General features: G+C 56.5%; 6 protein-coding genes across 6 annotated transcripts; 1 reads left to right on the top strand and 5 right to left on the bottom strand.

Moving 5' to 3' along the window:
- Nucleotides 1–1,041: 1,041 nt before the first annotated feature.
- MAM_02907 (Actin-like protein 3) lies at nucleotides 1,042–2,717 on the top strand (the record flags this gene model as incomplete). Its single annotated transcript, XM_040821706.1, has 7 exons — nucleotides 1,042–1,076; nucleotides 1,156–1,178; nucleotides 1,232–1,459; nucleotides 1,510–1,556; nucleotides 1,606–1,692; nucleotides 1,758–2,591; nucleotides 2,652–2,717. 7 exons carry the CDS (start codon nucleotides 1,042–1,044, stop codon nucleotides 2,715–2,717), a joined length of 1,320 nt encoding a protein of 439 aa, XP_040680275.1.
- Nucleotides 2,718–3,029: 312 nt separating this feature from the next.
- Nucleotides 3,030–4,164, bottom strand: MAM_02906 (alcohol dehydrogenase I; the record flags this gene model as incomplete). The annotated part of the gene is made up of 2 exons (XM_040821705.1): nucleotides 3,030–4,030; nucleotides 4,104–4,164. 2 exons carry the CDS (start codon nucleotides 4,162–4,164, stop codon nucleotides 3,030–3,032), a joined length of 1,062 nt encoding a protein of 353 aa, XP_040680274.1.
- A 1,158-nt stretch (nucleotides 4,165–5,322) lies between these two features.
- On the bottom strand, nucleotides 5,323–5,690 carry MAM_02905 (Heavy metal-associated domain, HMA; the record flags this gene model as incomplete). Its single annotated transcript, XM_040821704.1, has 2 exons — nucleotides 5,323–5,492; nucleotides 5,600–5,690. The coding sequence occupies 2 exons, from the start codon at nucleotides 5,688–5,690 to the stop codon at nucleotides 5,323–5,325; spliced, it is 261 nt and encodes an 86-aa protein (XP_040680273.1).
- A 721-nt stretch (nucleotides 5,691–6,411) lies between these two features.
- On the bottom strand, nucleotides 6,412–7,332 carry MAM_02904 (uncharacterized protein; the record flags this gene model as incomplete). Its single annotated transcript, XM_040821703.1, has 1 exon — nucleotides 6,412–7,332. One exon carries the CDS (start codon nucleotides 7,330–7,332, stop codon nucleotides 6,412–6,414), a length of 921 nt encoding a protein of 306 aa, XP_040680272.1.
- Nucleotides 7,333–8,115: 783 nt separating this feature from the next.
- Nucleotides 8,116–9,495, bottom strand: MAM_02903 (nonspecific lipid-transfer protein precursor; the record flags this gene model as incomplete). The annotated part of the gene is made up of 1 exon (XM_040821702.1): nucleotides 8,116–9,495. The coding sequence occupies one exon, from the start codon at nucleotides 9,493–9,495 to the stop codon at nucleotides 8,116–8,118; it is 1,380 nt and encodes a 459-aa protein (XP_040680271.1).
- A 1,128-nt stretch (nucleotides 9,496–10,623) lies between these two features.
- Nucleotides 10,624–13,177, bottom strand: MAM_02902 (uncharacterized protein; the record flags this gene model as incomplete). The annotated part of the gene is made up of 3 exons (XM_040821701.1): nucleotides 10,624–12,372; nucleotides 12,464–12,859; nucleotides 12,944–13,177. The coding sequence occupies 3 exons, from the start codon at nucleotides 13,175–13,177 to the stop codon at nucleotides 10,624–10,626; spliced, it is 2,379 nt and encodes a 792-aa protein (XP_040680270.1).
- Nucleotides 13,178–18,938: the final 5,761 nt, after the last annotated feature.

The following is an 18,938-nucleotide window of genomic DNA, read 5'->3' as shown; positions in this document are numbered from 1 at the left end:
GGGGAAGGAATAAATGGTCAAATGTAATTAGGTGTATGGACGAAATGCTCGCTTGCCGTGCTGGGTGTTGCCATGAAGGCTACTAGGGGCCAAAGCGAAACGGTTTTTAATGAGAAGTCCAGGAGTCCAGAGGTCCAGAGGCAACAGTCGAAGTCTCTCTCTCTCTCTCTCTCTTTGATCCAATTTATTTTTTTTCCTTTGCCCCTTCCAGATCAGATGTCAGGTAGGGTTGTCGGGTTGGTACTGGGAGACGCTTGATCGACGGGCTCCCGCCCGACATTGACTCACGCCTCCACCGTGTCGGAAAAAGCAGCACTGAATGAGTGGATATTTGATATTTGATGTTTAAGATGACGACAGATTGGTGCAAATATCGTTTGTGCGATTGCACTTGTGTCGCGGGTTTGGGTTCTCGGGCACATGTGACTCTGAGCGAGTGTCTCCGTCGCATGGCTTCATCAGTCAGCGTTGTGTACTCCGTATGCGGTGAGTCTGATGGTAACTTGCTTATGTAAGCAGGCGACGTACAAAGTACAGACCCAGACCCATGTTAGCTTGCTTGTGTTTGAACGTGTTAGCCACGCTCCGTCGGGTGTGAATTTTCCACTGTACGCACAGAAGGCGGCTTCCTTCCAGACAAAATCGGCCATTGAGCGTGCCAACCATGGCCCTTTCACAAAATCAGCCCATGTAACTACCTAAGTACCTAGGTAGATACTTCATAACTTACACCTCGTTGCCACGCCACATGCGCGGCTATTCAAAATGACGTCGCTTGGCACTACGCCCCGCCAAATGTGCTTCGGGACGGTACATTCATAAAAAAGCAGGAACGACTTGCTGTGGCTGGGCCTCCATGGCCGCCATCCACCCCACCTTGCACAACTTGGACCTCTGACGGGCGAGGTGACGACAAGCCAAGGGCTCCTTTGGCATCACCGTCTTCTCTCTCCTCGCCTCACCTCACCTCATCTTCGTTGCTTGTCCTTCCCGCCACTCTGCATCCTCCTTTGCGCGCATCCGCTGCCGCACTCCCTCGTCATGGCGAATCAGACCCCCGCCGTTGTCATGGACAAGTAAGTCAAACCAGCGCCTTCTTCCCCGCCGCTCGCCGAGAAACACACGCACGACAGCATGCTAATCCACGCAACGCAGCGGCACGGGTTTTTCCAAGCTCGGTATGCACGCAATCCATTTGAAGCAACTCCTCCGATTGACGCCATACATTCAGGGTTCGCCGGAAATGATTCTCCTTCCTTCGTTTTTCCTACCGCCATCGCCACGAAAGGCCCTACCGGAGGCAGCGGTGGTTCCGGGTCTGGTCGTCCAGCGGTCGCGAACAAGCCTTCGTTCCTTACAGGCGGCGCAGGCCCGAGTAGTAACTTGAGCTCAAAGCGAGGAACCGAGGACCTTGACTTTTACATTGGTGACGAGGCAATAAGCGCCGCTTCGGGGCCTGGTACGTGTCTTGCACAGAGTAGTCGACGACGCGCTAACGAGACACCTCAGGATACGGTCTTCATTATCCTATTCGACATGGCCAAATAGAAAACTGGGTTTGTAGGCCTATTTTACGACAAAGACTTCCAACTGACGGACCCTTAGGATCACATGGAACGGTTCTGGTCAAACTCAATCTTCAAGTACCTGCGAGTAGAACCCGAGGACCATTACTTTCTTCTGACCGAGCCTGTGAGTCTCTCGCCAGTCGGCTATATTCTTGAAAGATTTCCAAAACGCGCTACTAACAGAAGCAGCCGCTGAATCCTCCGGAAAACCGAGAGAACACGGCAGAAATTTTCTTCGAGTCCTTCAACTGTGCGGGCATGTACATTGCAGTGCAAGCCGTGCTCGCCCTTGCCGCCTCTTGGACCTCGTCCAAGGTTACTGACCGATCTTTGACGGGCACTGTCATCGATTCGGGTGATGGTGTCACCCACGTCATCCCAGTGGCCGAGGGTTATGTGATCGGATCGTCCATCAAATCGATCCCCATTGCCGGTCGAGACATCACGTACTTCGTACAGTCGCTACTCCGAGATCGCGGCGAACCAGACTCCTCGCTCAAGACCGCACAAGATATCAAGGAGGAATACTGTTATGTGTGCCCGGATATCGTCAAGGAGTTCTCAAAGTACGATCGTGACCGAGAACGATTTGCCAAGCATGTTGTCACCCATCCTGGTGGCCGTCAGGTCAGCGTTGATGTCGGATACGAGCGCTTCCTTGCCCCCGAAATATTTTTCAATCCGGAAATTTACAGCTCCGACTTCCTTACGCCTTTGCCGGTCGTTGTTGACGGAGTCATTCAGCAATCGCCCATCGACGTGCGACGAGGCCTATACAAGAACATTGTGCTGTCAGGCGGAAGCACCCTCTATAAGGACTTTGGCAGACGGCTGCAGAGAGACATCAAGCATCTCGTCGATGCTAGGATTCGAGCCAGTGAGGTTCGCAGCGGAGGAGCCCGAAGCGGTGGACTCGAGGTTCAGGTTATAAGTCACAAGAGACAACGACATGGGCCGTGGTTCGGTGGTAGCCTGCTCGGGCAAACTCCAGAATTCCGATCATACTGCCACACAAAGGCAGAGGTACGTCGAGCGCCAACCTTTGATCTTCAACAAAGCCGCAGAGCTAACTGGACCGTGCAGTATCAAGAATACGGCCCAAGCATTGTGCGGAGATTTGCCTTGTTGGGAGGACCTGGCGGCTCATAAATGTTGTTTGTTCCATATTTGACGGAGCAGTTCGAGATGTCTTCATCTGATTCTCAGGGACAAGAGGGCAAGACGCCACGGGCAGGCGACGATTGGTGGACGTAGTGCAGAGGGCGCAGCCAATGGGCATCAACAAGCAAAACGGTGGGTTGAGTTGAAAAATACAACAAAATATTATTTAATGACTTTGGTCCATCGTTCGTCTGGTACATCATTGTTGCCCGAAGCGGTCCGACTCTGGAATTGCAACACTGGCGACATGGCTTGAGAACAACTCGTCAATTGAACAGCTTGGTAGATGATACCCGCCCATTATCTACTCGTGTCTACAACATAGCGTCCGGCGATCCTTCCCGCCTTCATCAACTCATAGACGTCTTGCAGCTGGCTGAGACCCACGGTCTTGAAGGGAGTGTGGATGAGGCCCCGGCGGTAAAATTCAATGGCCTCGGCCGTGTCGGCTCGGTTGCCAACGTAGCTGCCCTTGATGGTTATCATGCGAATGACCACATCAAGGACGGGCGCAGAGAGCTTGGCATTGGTCGGCAAGCCGACGCAGACGACGACGCCCCGGGACCGCACGTACCGAGTAGCCTGTTGGAAGGGCTCCTCGGCAACGGCAACGAGCAGGACAGCATGAGGGCCCAGGCCGTCAGCACTAGCGGCCTTGACGTCTGCAACGAGGTCCTCGGCGGTGGCAAAGTCAACAAACACGTCAGCACCGAGCCTCAGACACATGTCTCTCTTCTCACGGCCGGCATCGACGGCAACGACGCGGAGGCCCATGGCTTTGGCGTACTGGCAGGCCAGGCTGCCCAGGCCGCCGCCCGCGCCGACAATGGCAACAGACTGGCCCGGCGTGGCACCCGACTCCCTGAGGCCCTTGTACACGGTGATGCCGGCGCACAGGATGGGAGAAATCGCCTCGAGGTCGCACTCCTTGGGGATGCGAGCGACGTGGGCGGCCTTGGCAACGGCGTATTGCTGGAACGAGCCGTCGACGGTGTACCCGGACAGCAGGGCCTTGCTGCAGAGCGGCTCGTCGGCAACGTTGCAGTGGGAGCAGTTGAGGCACGACCCGTTGAGCCATTTGATGCCGGCGTGGTCGCCGATCTCGACGTCCCTGACGAGCTCGCCTCGCGCGACCACGACTCCCGCGCCCTCGTGGCCTCCCACGAGGGGCAGCTTGGCGGCCAGCGGCCAGTCGCCCATCATGGCGTGGAGATCGGTGTGACAGACCCCCGAGAACTTGACGTTGATGAGCACCTCATCCGGGCCGGGCTGCCGGACGGGGATCTGCTTGTACACGACAGCTACGAGTCGCGTTAGCTAGAGGGCGTCTGAATCTTGAGCGCTGTGGTTCAGGGGGCAAGGGACGACTCGTACGTCCTCCCGTCTTTTCCACCACCGCCGCCCACTGCTCCGTGGGGATCTTGGAGACTGTCATTTCCGGGGGGTGTTGAGCTCGCGCCAACTCGGTAGCCGGGGAAGAAAGAGGCGGCGTAGCGTGGCTCTGTGCACTGCCGGGTTCCAAGGCGTAGCCAAGAACAAGTCCTTGTTGCAGCTGACACGGGTAGCGTGATGCCCGAGGGAAGCGGAACTGGCAATTGCAGAACAGGAAGAGGAGGAAAGCGAAAGACGCAAATGCCGATTCATATACTCGGGCAGCTGACACGGGTAGCGTGATGCCCGAGGGAAGCGGAATTGGCAGTTGCAGAACAGGAAGAGGAGCAAAGCGAAAGACGCAAATGCCAATTCATATACTCGACACGCACTCTACTCCATCCCGCCCGTCCCTCGATGACGCAGCATCCGACTGTGGAGAAAAGCTGCCGTGAATCGCACGCGAGGGCCTGCAGATGGGGCTGCCTTGGACGACGGCGCGGGAAATGCCGACCCTGCATGTCACCGACTAAAAACGCCACGCAAGATGCTGTGGATTTTCGTGTCATGACGATGTAAGACGGTGCCAGGGTCGGAAGAGCGTTTGGGATGTGAGCGAGGGACGAGGTTGAAGAGTCGAGGCCCTGAAGCGGAAGTTGGCCGATGCAGCAGCGCGATTTGGGCGGTTGGAAGGAGAGCGAGACGATGAGAGGCAAAGGCAAGCAAGCAAGGAAGAGCTCCGACGAGACGATGCCCGGCTCGTCCCGACCAAACCACCCCACCTTCTCAAAAGGCTGTGCTGGGCTGTGCTATGCCGTGCTCCCTCCGTACGACCGCAGTAATAAATGTCCCCTCGCCGAAAGGGCATCGTGCCCAGCGCCAACCCAGTTGCGTCAGTCCGTCGAACATCTCGGCCGCATGCGCCCCAGGGCAGCCCGCATCCCCGTCTGCTCCAGAGCATCACCACATCTCCTCGCGTCACAGTCCGACGACACAGTGCACATTGCCAAATTGTCAATTCAAACCCCTCCCGATCAGCCTCGAATCCGACGCACGCTTCCCTGAACATGTCATCGAGAATGCAGCAATCCTCCCGTCATCCCCGTTGCGCCCAAACCCACCCCAGCCCGCCATGTCGGGAAACACACAAGAGACAAAAGAACCCACTCCCTCCCGGCGGCAAAGCCTAGCATAGCAACCTTTCCACAAACGGGGACATAAGCTAGGCAGCAGCAGCAGCAGGGACATCAACCGACTGCTCAACGCCGTCAGCCGTAGCCGACTTGACCGTCTTGCCCGTCTTCGCAATCTTGGTCAGGACGGTCTCGTAGGGCAGCGCGGTGACCACCTTGGCAGTCTGGTTCTCGAGCGAGACTTCGTAGCTTTCGACACCTACGTGCCCGCCGTCAGTGACCCGAGCCGCAAAAAGAAGAAAAGGTAGAAAAAGAAAAGGGGCGATGCCGTCGACGCCTCGGCCTCGACACAGACGTCGTACGTACCGTCCAGCTTCTTCAGAACACGGTCAATAGCTCCGGAGCAGCCGCCGCAGCTCATGGCCACGTTGAATTCGTACGTGTGCAGGTTAGACATGGCGGTGGGCGATGTTGGGCAGGCCCGAGGATCAAGTTGACGAGAAAAAAAGCGTTGAACGGGCGAACGGCTTCTTCTTTTCTGTTGCCTTCTTTAATTTTCCCACTTGGCTCGGCGGAAAAGGGGGAAGTCTTTGGTCGGCGCGTCGGTGTCGTCCGGCTCACTGCAGCAAGGCAGGAGCAACGAGCTGCTTTTCAATACTTTACGCACAAAGGGATGGATGGAATGGAACGGAACGGTGTCAAGGCGGCACAAACAGCGCATTAATAATAAATTGGCCCTTCGTGCCCAGGGTGCACCCACTTGCGTCACCGCGTCGGGTATATTTCGGACCGCCGGACTGCTGACAAGATTGACGATGCTCAGCCGTCTCGCGACGCCTCGCTTCGTCTGGCCCGGAGAACCTGAAACGGGCAAAGGCGTTTGTGTCATCGGGCCGGTTGCTTGCGCCGCCTTGGATATGAGCTCAAACCTGCGCATACATGTATGCAAAACATCCCCGTTGCCGTGCGCGCCCCCCTCCTTCTTTGACACCCATCGCTTGGCCGGGGTCTTTTCCACGGCCCTTGTTATCCGTCCAGTGGCTGCCTGATTAAACAAAAAATAAAAAAAACAAAGGAAGGAAAGAAAGAAAGGGTACAAAATGCAGGGAGAAGACGAGGGGGAAAGGGCCAAACCAGAAAAAAAAAAAAAAAAAAGGCCTTCATCCCAAACTCCAAACTTAGCCCCTGACCGCCCTGACCGGCCGAAACTCAACCAGAAACTTCTCCTCTTCCACATCATACACATGGTCCGGCAGCTCGACCGTCAAAAACGCATCCGTCAGCTCGTCCATCCAAACGCCCAGCTCGCCCCTCTCCAAGCTCTCGGTCCCGTCCAACGGGTCCTTGACGCACATGTCGACAACGTCGCCCGTCTCCCTCACCAGCTCCCACACGGGCTGGACCTCGGCGGCAATACGCTCCTCCCAGTCGCCCGTGACGGGATCAACGCCCGTGTCCGTGTCCGTGTCCGTGTCCGTGCGGTCGTCGTCCGTCCCCGTCCCCGTCCCCGTCCGCCTCCGCGTCCCCGGAACCGTCCTGGTCCGCGAGTACGCGAGGTCGGGCAGCCCCCCCCACACCGAGCTGAGCACCTCGAGCCCCGTAAACCACGACATCAGGTAGCCCCCCAGCTCGCCGAAGCTGTAGTAGGCCGTGAAGGCAGGCAGCGCCAGGTGCCGCACCGAGGAGGCCATGCCCTCCACGCCCGCCGACTCCCACGGCAGCTCGCAAAACTCCTCCCACTTGTCCCGGGAGACGTAGAGCGCGTCGCGGGCCGGGTCCCAGCGCCGGCAGAACACGTGCCCGTTGGTTTCCCTCCGGAACCGCAGCGAGATGCCCTCGGAGCGCGCCCACGACATGGTCGCCCCGCGGGCCTCGGCGTCGACGTGCGCCAGCGCCGGTATCCTGACCTGCACGAGCGGCTCGTGGGATATCCCCGCGTACCGCTCGTCCTCGCCCTCCGGGTCCAGGTACCGCAGCACGAGGTTCTTGCTGTACAGGTACACGGTGGGCGGGTTCAGGGGACGCAGGTGCTCCATGTATACTTGATGCCGGAGCTCGGCGGGGAGGCGGGCGAAGGCGTGGAAAGACGCGCGCGCCATCGTGCCGTGCCGTGCCGTGCCGTGCCGTGCCGCAGCCCGGGCGTGTCGTCTGTGACCCCTGAGACGCGTTGAAGTCGAGGCGGAAGAGGTTGCGTGTGCTGCTGCTGCGGCCGCGTCCAGACGTCCTCCCCCAACCCTCTCGTCAATGCGGCTGGGGTAGAGTAGAAGAAGAAGAGGGAGAAGAAGAAGAGGGAGAAGAAGAAAAATAATAATAATAAGAAGAAGAAGAAGAAGAAGAACTACAGACTAGGTAATGGGGGACGGGAAATAGATTGGCATGCTCTGTGTTGCGATGCCATCGACGTTGTTGCAGCCGGGCGGAGGGATAACCAACGTTTTTGTTGATCAAAAACAACGTCGACGCCACACCCACTTTTATTTCGTCCAGTCGCCGATGGGAAGACGCCAAATCAAACAAGTCACGCAAGGCTCGGGACATGATTCAAAAAAGCTCATCTTGATTGATATTCGAACAAAAGTACAGACTTTGGCTGTGCGCTTTACCGCTCATCACTCCAGATTTCAAGCCATGATGCCACCCCAAGTCAGCAATACTCTACAATTGCTTTTGGTACAATCCATAACAAATGAAATGCACTCCTTCCATGCATTATTCACACGTTCAGATAGTTTGTCCTTTTCTTTTCTTCTAAAAAAAAAAGAGAGGGAAAAAAAAAAACCAGGAAAATCCATCATCTTCTTCTCCCATCCAAAACATGCTACTATGTATCTGGTGTGCGTGCGTGCGTGCGTGCGTGTGTGGTTTTTATTCTTCATCTCCGTCTACAGCTGAGCCCGGAGAACCTTCTCCTCAGTGTCGGACAGGGCCCAGTCGCTCGAGGCGCTCTTGCTCCGGACAGCAGCGGCCTGCTCCTTGGTGAAGCCCTTGGCTTCGACTGCTGGATTGTAGCCGAGGCCGTTGGACTTGGCTATGGCCGCATCTTGCAACTCGGGCGCAGCCTTGCCATCGGCACGGCGATAGACGGTCACGACAACGGCGCCACCGAGACCCAGGTTGTGCTGCAGGCAATACTTGGTATTGGGAGTGGCACGGTTGTTGGCCCATCCACGCAGATGCCAGACAAGCTCGGCACACTGCGCAATACCGGTGGCGCCTAGAGGGTGGCCCTTGGAGATGAGACCGCCAGATGGGTTGATGACGTACTTGCCGCCGTAGGTGATGTCTCCGCGGCGGACGAGCTCGTGGGCCTTGCCCTTCTCACTCAGGCCGAGGGCATCAATGACAACCATCTCATTGGCGCTGAAGCAGTCGTGCAGCTCGACGACCTGCACGTCTCGGGGTGTGATGCCGGCCTCGCCCATGGCGGTCTTGACAGCGTGCTGGGTCATCTCATAGCCCATCAGGTCAATGGAGCTGCGGGAGAACAGGCTGGGGGCATCAGTGGCCAGACACTGTCCAGCAACCTCGACGGCCTGAGCCTTGAGGTGCGGACGGGCATCAAGGAACTCCTGGGAGACAAGAATGGCAGCGGCACCTCCGTCAGAGGTAGGGCAGCACTGGAGCTTGGTCAGGGGGTCGAAGATCTTGGGGGCCTGCATAATCTGCTCGAGGGTGTAGACCTGCTGGAACTGCGAGTAGGGATTCTTTGGAGAGTGGGCGTGGTTGACACGAGCAATCTCGGCAAAATCCTCGGGCTTGGCACCATACTTCTCCATGTACTCACGGCCAGCGTTGCCGAACATCTGCGCGGCGCCAGGAGCTGGCTCGAATCCTCGCGTCTCCACCATCATGTTGACAGTGGTGCCCATGGGGTTCTCGCGGTCGTTCCAGAAGCTCTGCAAGCTGCCGGCCATCATCTTCTCGAATCCCACGACCATGACGCAGTTGGCGGCACCACTCGCGATAAAGGTACGAGCCATGGCCAGACCGGTGCTGCCCGTGGAGCAGTTGTTGTTGACGTTGTAGACGGGAATCTTGGTCATGCCAAACTGGTAAAAGACACGCTGGCCGCAGGTGCTGTCGCCGTAGCAGTAGCAGGCGACGCCTTGGTCGACGTCGTCGTAGTTGATCTGTGCATCGAGAAGGGCCTTGACACCAGCCTCGAATCCCAGCTCCGTGTAGTCGACCAGGCCTCGGGGCTTGATGAACTTGGTCATGCCCACGCCCAGGACGTAGACGGGCGACTTCTGCTTGGCAGGCATTTTTTTGAGTGGTTGCCTTGTGTTGTGAATGTGCAAATAAGATATTGGTGAACAAGAGTCGCGAGTCGTCTCCGAGTTCCAGCGACGATGGCAAGCTTGATTGGCTCGGAGAGGCGCCGACGTGTATTGAGTGAGACTCGAGGACGTGGCGGATGCAGGGGAGAGAAGTCTGAAATACGAAATGCAATGATGATGCCGAAGTCGAAGTCGACGTCAGGGATGTCAGGGGTCTTATTTATCAGAAATGCGGCGGGACTTGGATGTCACGGCTTTGCATGTGGAACTTGGAAGTGAAGGAAGGGTCCTGGACTCCTGGCGCGGGATTGGCGCATTTTTGAGCAGGCAAGCGGAGGCGAAGCATCGGGGCAGGAGCGCCCGGCGTTCCTTCCCCCGAAGCGGAACGCGCAAGTGCCGAGGTCATTGGATGTGCGGCGAGAAGCGACAACTGGGGACTCCAGAGGCCGAGGCTTGGAGTTCCCAGAGGCGGGGGAGGCTGCGGGGGAGGCTGCGTGCGGGAGGCTGCGTGCGGGGACATGACATCGGGACGGACCCTCGGACAAACGCCCGCGGCCACCGTTCGAGGCTACTCATTCTCCGTGTTTAGGCCATGAGGATTCGACACGAGGCCTGCCCAAGCATAGGCAGAGACCACGCAAACACCCCGGACATTCCCAGCCGCTCGACTTGACGCGTACCGTCTTGTATTGATGTGTCGTGTGAAGTGATATATAAGCTTTAATGGCTTCCAGGCCCGAGCTTGCCGCCCGCTTACTTCCTCGCCCGACTGGTATTTTGAACCGACAAACACCATGGGACGCCATGAAACTACCAGCCTCCAACGGATACCGCACTCCAGCTACCCATGCATCAGGTTGGCCATGGCCAGTCCGCGCGTCGTAAACCGGAGGGGGGAATCCACACAAATGGCTTTACTCGCTGTTCCGCATCTCAAAACTCAAAACCATGCGCTGATCCCCCTGCTTCCAAAACACAAAATACCTTGGTAAATAAACGCCCACGAGTACCAACAATGTGTTCGTACCGCAACAATAATAAGTCGCCCCATGCCGCCAGCTCACGAATTTGGCTCAATGAGATTCTCTTGTCCAACAGCCAAAGCTTCTCTGCTCACTCCCATCCATCCCATAGGACCCAACCCGCGAGACTGTTGTTGCTCGGCCCTCCCGAGCCCACACTGTTGGCGTATCCATAGTTCATTTGGCCGTGTACGTATGAGTCTGTGCCGTAGTGCTCCGCGGAAAAAGCCCGAAGCTTTTCCTGCGGTATGTTTGAAGATCTGAGACAGCTGTCAAGTACAGCATAGAGATTGCGTGTCATCTCTTGAAAATTGGGTTCGCCAGTCTTGACGGTTTCTAATATGGTGGCAAGACACAATACGTCCTTGGTGTCGCCTCCACCCATAAACTTGATAAGCAGCTGTAGACTCTCCTGCACCGTGGATACCAGGCGCACGGGTGACCACGGCACAACGGTCTCTGCGGATGCAAGTGAAAGGTCTTCTCCATGAGCAGACGACAAGCTTGGCCCGCCATGTTGGTTAAACACTAGTGAATCCGAATTCTGGCGGACGGCAGACTGAATGTAGTAACAAACACTCAGCGAGCAGTATATAATATCTGGCTTTAGAATTTGATGATACATCTCCGCCACACCTTGGAATTGAGGATGCGTTGGATCCAGCTCATCAAGATAATTCAAAATCACCACCGACGACTTCAAAAATGATCGTGATATTTCCGCTGGCACGTCTGCCGCACCAAGTGCTAGGGGACGGTAAAGTGCCAGAAGCGGTCGCCTCACATGCATATCGAGGATCACGCGGCTTCTCCATTGCTTGCTTTTCTGCGCCGCGCTGTAGGATCCTCGTCGTGGATATAAATGGTTGATGTCGTCCAGAAATCGCTCCAACTTTGTTCCGATGTCCAAGACTTCTGAATAGTCGCGGATGGAGTCGATTCGATTGACAAGCGGCGCCACTCTCATGCGAGCTGCCAGTGTTATAGCGGCATATACCTGCATTTGATTGTCCGTCACCTGGTCAATTGGCCGTGTAGGCGGGAGTTCCTGCATCCCTGGAAACAGTTCGGCGTCGTTGAGATTTCGCGGTGGCCTGCAGGTGAAGTCCCCGTCACGAAGAAGAGAAGGCATGTTGCAGGCTATCGACATGTGTAGATCCATGTCTGCCAAAGTAAACCACAGCCTCCTTCGTATTTCTCCCCAGAAGACTGGGATTCGCTGGTCGCTCTCGGAGGGATCTCGATGCATACCCATGCTCATCGCGAGCCTCAAGACGTACCCAAGCTTGTTCCACGAGTCTTGCAGCCGAGGCGTGATCATTCTTGATGCATGTATCAGCAAAATTTGTACCTGTATAGTACTGACATCGATGAGCTGCTTTCCTCTGAGATTATCGAGCCAGCTTTGCACCAGAGCACATGCCGTCGGAATATGAACCCCCTCAATGCGTTCGTGGCCCATTCCTCTCGACTTTGTTTCGAATCGAGAGGCAACAGATAAAACGCAGAGCAGCTGTGGCAGGAAGGACTCAGACTGCAGTTTACCATCCCAGTACGCGTTGTATGCATCATAGAAGGTTCTTGCGTGGAGAATCCTGTAAATCGACTCGGAGGTATCAAAATACATGGTGACAAGTTGATCACATATATCTTTTTTGGGAAGGATATCGGTCATACGTTTCTGCACCGGCATCATGGAATCGACAAAAACCGTGATTGGTTTCATCGCGAGATGCAACTCATCTTGCCGATGTTTATGTAACAAACCAAAGCTTCTAAGAAGCTCGTCCGAAGTATGACTCTGATGGTGTCCCATCAAATATGCCCGTGCCTCGGGGAACTAAGAAGAGAAGGAGGCAAAGTTTAGTAATTCGAAGTGCACCTCAGCCACGCAAAATGTCTGCAAGGGGGGGAGTACGAAGGCCACCTACCACATTGAGCATCACCCGCGGGCTGTGTTGGCCGAAGAATCGGGTCGCGGCACCACCTCGTTTGACTGACAGTCCTCTGACAGTGTCGGTAGCCGCATACAAGATCCGGCCGCCGCTGGTGTCTGTCGGGGCAGGGCTACGGCCCTGCATATGTCTCTCGAGCCGGTCCATCCGCAAAGTCAATTCTTCGAGCATCGGCATGCCGGGTGATCCGCCATTCTTTAGGGGCGTTGTTGCATTGTCATTGCCTGAAACATTATTCGGATTGGTTGTGCCGGGAGGGCAGCTCCGTTTATTTGGGCGATTCGTATCTACCGGTTCAGTGTCGGAGGCGTCGGACAGGTTAGCTGGGTCGTGGTCGGCCGCATATTTGCAAATGCGACCGGATTTCTGACACTGGGAGCAGGGTAGGAGCCGATCGCATCGCAGTTTACGCTTTCGACATTCAGTGCAAGACTTGACTGGCCTTGGCCGCTTTACACTTCTCTGCTGGTGAGACTGTTGCTGGGGTTGCGATTGCTGCTGCTGCTGTATTATCCCTAGTGACTGGGCGCTGATGCCCTGGGGAGGCGTGTGGACGGCATGCTGTTGCGGCGGTGTTCGCATTTGTGATGAAACATTGTCGAATGAGCCGGTGTTGGAACCCGCCGACGGCGGTTGGTGAATTATAGATGCTGCCCCAACGCCATCGGCCGGTGTCGGAAATGCATGCATCCTGGTCAAGGTATTTTCGCCTGGGGAAAGCAAATGCTTCTCTCATGAGAAAATCGAAAGTGAGTCGGATTCGTGGTCAGGGGTCTCATAGCCGGATGAGGTCAATTCGCAGGTGTCGGACACGGTTGTCGTGAGGGCAAGACACCGGTCATGGTCATCTGGGCAGATGTTGTCGTACTTGGGGATGCAAGCAAGACCAGGGATGGAGGACAAGAAGAAGAAGAAGGAGAAGAAGAAGTAGGACAGGACGGGCGCCGAGGGATCAACGAGAGATGCAGACCAAAGTCCCCACGATGGCCGACAAAACACTCGGGTCTGCTCGTGGGGTGTTGTCGTTTCGTCGATGGGGGGAGAGGCGTTGCGCAGGTTGGCCCAAAGCCTGGTCAATTCACCGGGACAAGGCCCGTACCCTGGCGGAATTTAGATGATGGTAGACTCTTGCCGTGCTCGAGGAACAGAGGCCAGGCATGCACTCGTATGAGAAAGATTCGAAGCGCGGCAAAAGAAACTGGCGAGCAGGCTTGGAAAGGCTTGGGGGCTCGCCAAGTCTGCTGCGCTGGTCAGGGGGCCACACCACCTCCGGTGGGTTGGATAGAGCCACGGCCAGACAAAGCTTCAATCGGGTCTGGTGCAATTGTCGTCGTCAGGGTCAGCTACTACCTAGGTAGTGATGATGTTTGAGGCGGCTCGAGCTAGGACCGAGAAAACAAGCACAACTCAACATTAGGACGTTTGTGGAATGTTTCGGCCAGCGCCCAAAACTTGTCGGCCGAGAGAGCACAAGCGGCCGATAATGGTGATGTACGCACTGAGCACTCGCACAGCAGACGGCAGCCAACATGCATCCGGAAACTCACCAGCACGAAGATGAGGGGGGGAGAGGATATAAAGTCAAGGCTAGGGTGGCCGAGGATGGATAATAACAGAACAAAGCCCGGTCATGAGGCTGCGGCTGCAGGTTGTCGGAAGCAATTCCCAAGCAGGGAAAGTGAAAAGTGGGCTTCTGATGGATGTGGCTTAAGGGAAACGGGGGGGGAAGGGGAGGTGGGGGGGAGCGCGCCAAGGACCCAAGGTCCAGGGAGTTGAGAGTCATGTCTGTACTAAACGCGCTGGAGTCGTCCTAGAGTCGATGGACGAGCCGACGGGTCGCTGGGGAAGCAAGGAAGGTACGACGCTTGTGTGCTGTGCGTGCACGGCAACTGCGTCGCTGCTGCGGTCTCTGCTTCGCACTTGCCAAGTCCGGTCCGGTCCAAAATACTGGGGCAAAGCGTCCAGTGAGCTACTCCGTACCCAGGCCAGGTACTCCATACGTGAGTAACTACTACATGATAACGAGCCGGAAGGCTACTCCGCTCACCGTGCAAAGGGGTCACACACGCACACCAAAGGTCAATCACATCAAACATGCCAGGCCATGTTCGCCCTACTCCGTTGCACGTTGTATCGCCTCTTGCTATCCACTCCATCAACCCTGTTGGCCCTTGCTACAATTGTACCGAGCACGCATTGCCCGCGATGGAGGGCTCTGGGCCTCTGGTCTCTTCGGGGTAGCCTACTTACTGGAGTATCGTGGTGGGCGGCGTGTGGGTACCAACCAGCTGCTGATGAACGGCCGAAAGAATGGAGATTGGAGAACGAGGATCCGGCCTTTGTTCTTTGGGGGGCGTTGCCCCGACGCCAAAGTGACGATGAAGTTGGCCTGACGGGCGTCAGGGCACTCACGTACACACATACTTCTAGCAAGCTATCGAGTCGGTGTCTCGGGGACGTCTCGTGCTCGTTTCTCGTTTGGTATGGCCACCGTCGCCCCCTACAAATGGAATCAAGTCTGACGCAGGTGGGTGGTGCTGGTAGCAAGCTACGGGCGAGCGAAAGCCCTCCAAATCACGGAACGGGTTTGTGCGATACGATACATACGATACCTTGATGAACTGCGCATCTTGGTATGGATGGATGAACGACGCCCTGATAGACCGCACACGGTCTCAAGTTTTCACTGTCAAAGTCATTGGTTCCTCACAGACAAACACCATCTTGATGAAGGTCTGCGCGCAGAATCGAGACATCCATTTTCTGAAATGGGCCACATACACGCGCGCGCGCGCACACACAGATTCAACGTGTGCAGGGGACTACATACGCGAAAGGCTGCTGCCAACGGCGAGCTTGATGAGCCGGACCCCGGGCAGGTCGCCGCTAAAGCTGATAAGCTGAGTTTTTGGTGTTCCCAAAATGCATTTCAAGCGCCATTCCAAGCCGGAGCACACGTGGTGCCGTATCTCCAGCTCATGCAGCCGAGAGGAGATTGGTGTTTCTTTTCAACTCCAGAGGGTGTGCAGATTGGCGGATCTACGGCAATGAGGGCGCCCTTCTTTTCTTCGGAGGCGTATCGTCTTCGCATCGGCAAACCACCTGCACTGAGCAACTCAAATTAGCCGTAGCATGGCGCTGCCTACCTCGCCGCCTCGGCCGAATCGGTCGGGGACTCACCCCTGTTTGAAGATGCAGAAAGCCACCACTACGGAGTCGGGCTAATGGCGAGTCTTGTCGAGTTTTTTGTGGAACCAGCAACACAAGGCTGGGAAGGCACTCTTCGTGCTTGTTTGGTACGACGTCTTGATTTCAAGGTGCCTTGATAAGCATCTAGGAGTTGCCCAACCCCTCGACTCGCTCGACGCCTTTGGTATTACATAAGGGTGGGCAAATGCCTAGATACTCACGGAGTACGTAGCGCGTCAGATGTGCGGAGTAACTAATTCCATACGGAGTACTAGTACATCCACAAGAATGCTCCGATGTGAATACCAACCAGACCGCTCCATGTCTTCCGAATCTCAAAAGTACCCCGAGTCTAAACAACCGGGCCAAGGCGAGCAGGCAGTCGGTCGGCTCTCGCGCGCTTGCTGACAAGGGTACCAGTGATATGTCAACTTTCACAGGCATTCAGTGGTCAAATCCTGCCGCCCCTCGTGCCCGTCCCGTCCGTCGGTACGACTCATTCGAGGTGTACTATCGTGATCAGGTCTGAGCCCCATGGGAAACCCCCCCCTTGTCGGGGGACTCCATCACGGCCCCCGGCACAGCCACTAGAATGGACAACATTGAACCAGGCAAACCCGGCCGCCTCATGGCCCCCAGGCTGTCGAGGAATCCTGCATGGGATGGATGGATGCGAGGTGAAGGAGCTGCCAACACGGCCAAGGGGACGCGAGCCGCAGGGTACTTCTGACGAACTTGGTTTTCATCCTCATGTCAGGCTCATCCTTCGAATCTGTATTGGAGATGGCAGTGGTCAGAGTGCACGGCGCATACCCTGGCTAATCAGCTCGACGCGCGGCCTGCTTCTGGCATTCCTCGCGGTCGATATCGAAGTCGAATACGGACCGAGTCGAATTCCATGTCCTTCGAGGCCGACGTCTTGCCGGTGCGGGGGAGTGAAGGAGTGCTTGTATTGTAGTTAATGCGCACCGCGGACCACTGATCAACAAAACAAGCTTTCCGCCATTGGTGCACAGTTTTCCGCTCCTTCGTGGGCACATGTTCCCTGTCCTTACGTCCTTATTGCAGGGCCTCACCGGAAGCTTACATGAACTGATGACCGCCTAACGAAGGCATAGCAACCGATGTTGCCATCAGGACGGCGGCGGAGTCCACAGTACTAATACTACAAGCAGCAGACCCAGTCGGATGGCTTCCTGTTGCTGTCTGAGTAGGGAGTGCTCACGGCCAGCACTGTTGTCGTCGCCAAAGAAGGTCCTCCACCCAGGTGAAAGTTTTTCACTACGGGGAGTTGCCGAAGTTGCCGTAAGACAAGGTCAACAATTGTGACGGCGTCCCGTCGCGTCGCAGGGGTACATTTCTTGAGGAATAAGTGCCAGAGGTCACCAGGTGACGCGGAGGTTTGGGAGCACGACTCATTGCTGTCTAAACTCTCCGCTGGAGCTCGACCCCAGGGCGCAGCAGACCTTGAAGCACGGCATATATCACAACCATTATGCTCGCCTACTCCATACACGAAGCGCCCTCGATCCTCCCAAGGCATTCTGTCCCGTGCCTGGGGCTCGGAAAATGACCAGTCACGGCTTGTGTGGGCCGAGAGGGGACAAGAGCTCTATCGTGGACATGTCTGGTGGCTGGCCGTCTCTCAGGCACGGTTCTCGACCTGATTGCTGCCAGCGGCAAACGTCCAAATGCGCAGGGAATGCACCAATGCTGTGCGCCGCACGCAGCAGAAAGCTGCGATTTCTCACAGTGATTTGATAATATGAACCACGGGTCTCTGGCGAGACGCGAGAAATTTGACCTCGGCACCGCCGACTTGGTGTATGCAGTTGGCCGTGGCTACGCCAACTGCTACGGGGCACATTGATGGCCCGTCATATTACACGAGCCACGTCCAAGATTTGTTTTGTCGCTCACATACCACTCCGTACGGTGCTCCGTAGCACACGGGCAGCTTGTCAAGTCAAGGCCGGCCGTTGTCGCCCCCCTCAAGAGTCCAGGCCAGAACCGGAGTGGATGCAGTATCTGTACTCCGTACTCTGTATCTCGATGAAACAATTTCAGGGATGCCGCGCAACTTTGACAACAGCCACGACAAGCCTGGTGCTGTGTCTGAAGCCCGCCCCGCGCCAGTCTCGTCTCGTCTCGTCTGTCTCGTCTCGTCTCGTCTCGTCTCGCCCGACTCGGCCGTGAGCGAGGGAGGGAAGAATGCCATGTCTCCATATGCAAGTTGGCCGTTTGTGTGGCAGACACGGCACGGAGTACCGGTTACATGGTTGCGCAATGTAAAGCGACCCTGTTGCTGCAACCCGCGTTGCCGCCCGCCCGCCCTCGCCGTCATGTCTCGACCCCAAGCGCGAGTGCTGCCAGCTAACCACGCACCCGCGCCGCTGACGGCACCACCTCGACCGAGACTGACCCGAAGCCGGCATCTCTGCTCTGCTCTGCTCTGCTCTGCTCTGCTCTGCTCTGCTCCGCTCGCTGCTCTGCGGGTCAAGCCGCAGCCAAAAGGCAGCTAGATGGTGCGACGTGACGTGACTGAGCAGACGCCGACGCACAGCGCAGCGCCGCGCAGAATGCCTGCCCGGCGGCCAACGGCCACTGCGAGCCACTTCTGCTGCTCACAGAGAGAACCATGAACAACACAGCTCGAGAGGGGCATGCACTGTACGTGTGTTATCCTGATACAGAGTACTACTACTAGTACTACATGGAGCCGTCTCCGCTGGAGCCTCCGTCTCCTCCGTCTCAGCTGCTATATTTAGACCGCCTGCTTGCCGCTCGCTCGTCTTGGTGGCCGTGGCCAACTTGCCCCTCGCCGCGGACTATGTCGGTCGGTCGTGCAGGGGAACGAGAAACAAATAGGCTGGATGCCCGCGTTTATATATACGTACATGTATTATATAATATACTCGTTTTATTTATAGTAAATCATGTCAACGAAACGGCGCAAATCAAGATTCATTCAACGCAAAAGTAGGGCAGAGTGCAAAGAAATAAAACCGCACAAATTAGCCCACAATGTCTCGGAGCAAGCACGACGCTGGACCAACGGACGAATGGACCAATCACCCAAGATCAAAGGGGGGGGGGGGGGCGGCCAAAGCACTCGCGACCCTTTTGCCTTTTTCTGCCGGCGCGACAGACGCCATCAATATCGTGGATTCGCCACGGCCCATGGGCACGGGAGTACCGAGTAGGACAGTTTGCCACCGCCGCGGCCGGGATCAGCCGGGCTCACCGCCCGTCTTGTGCCCGG

Source organism: Metarhizium album (assembly GCF_000804445.1).
Source record: "Metarhizium album ARSEF 1941 chromosome Unknown scaffold_5, whole genome shotgun sequence".
Classification (NCBI taxonomy): Eukaryota; Fungi; Ascomycota; class Sordariomycetes; order Hypocreales; family Clavicipitaceae; genus Metarhizium; species Metarhizium album.
Note: the sequence above shows the minus strand (reverse complement) of the source record. Positions and strands in the feature narration are given on the sequence as shown.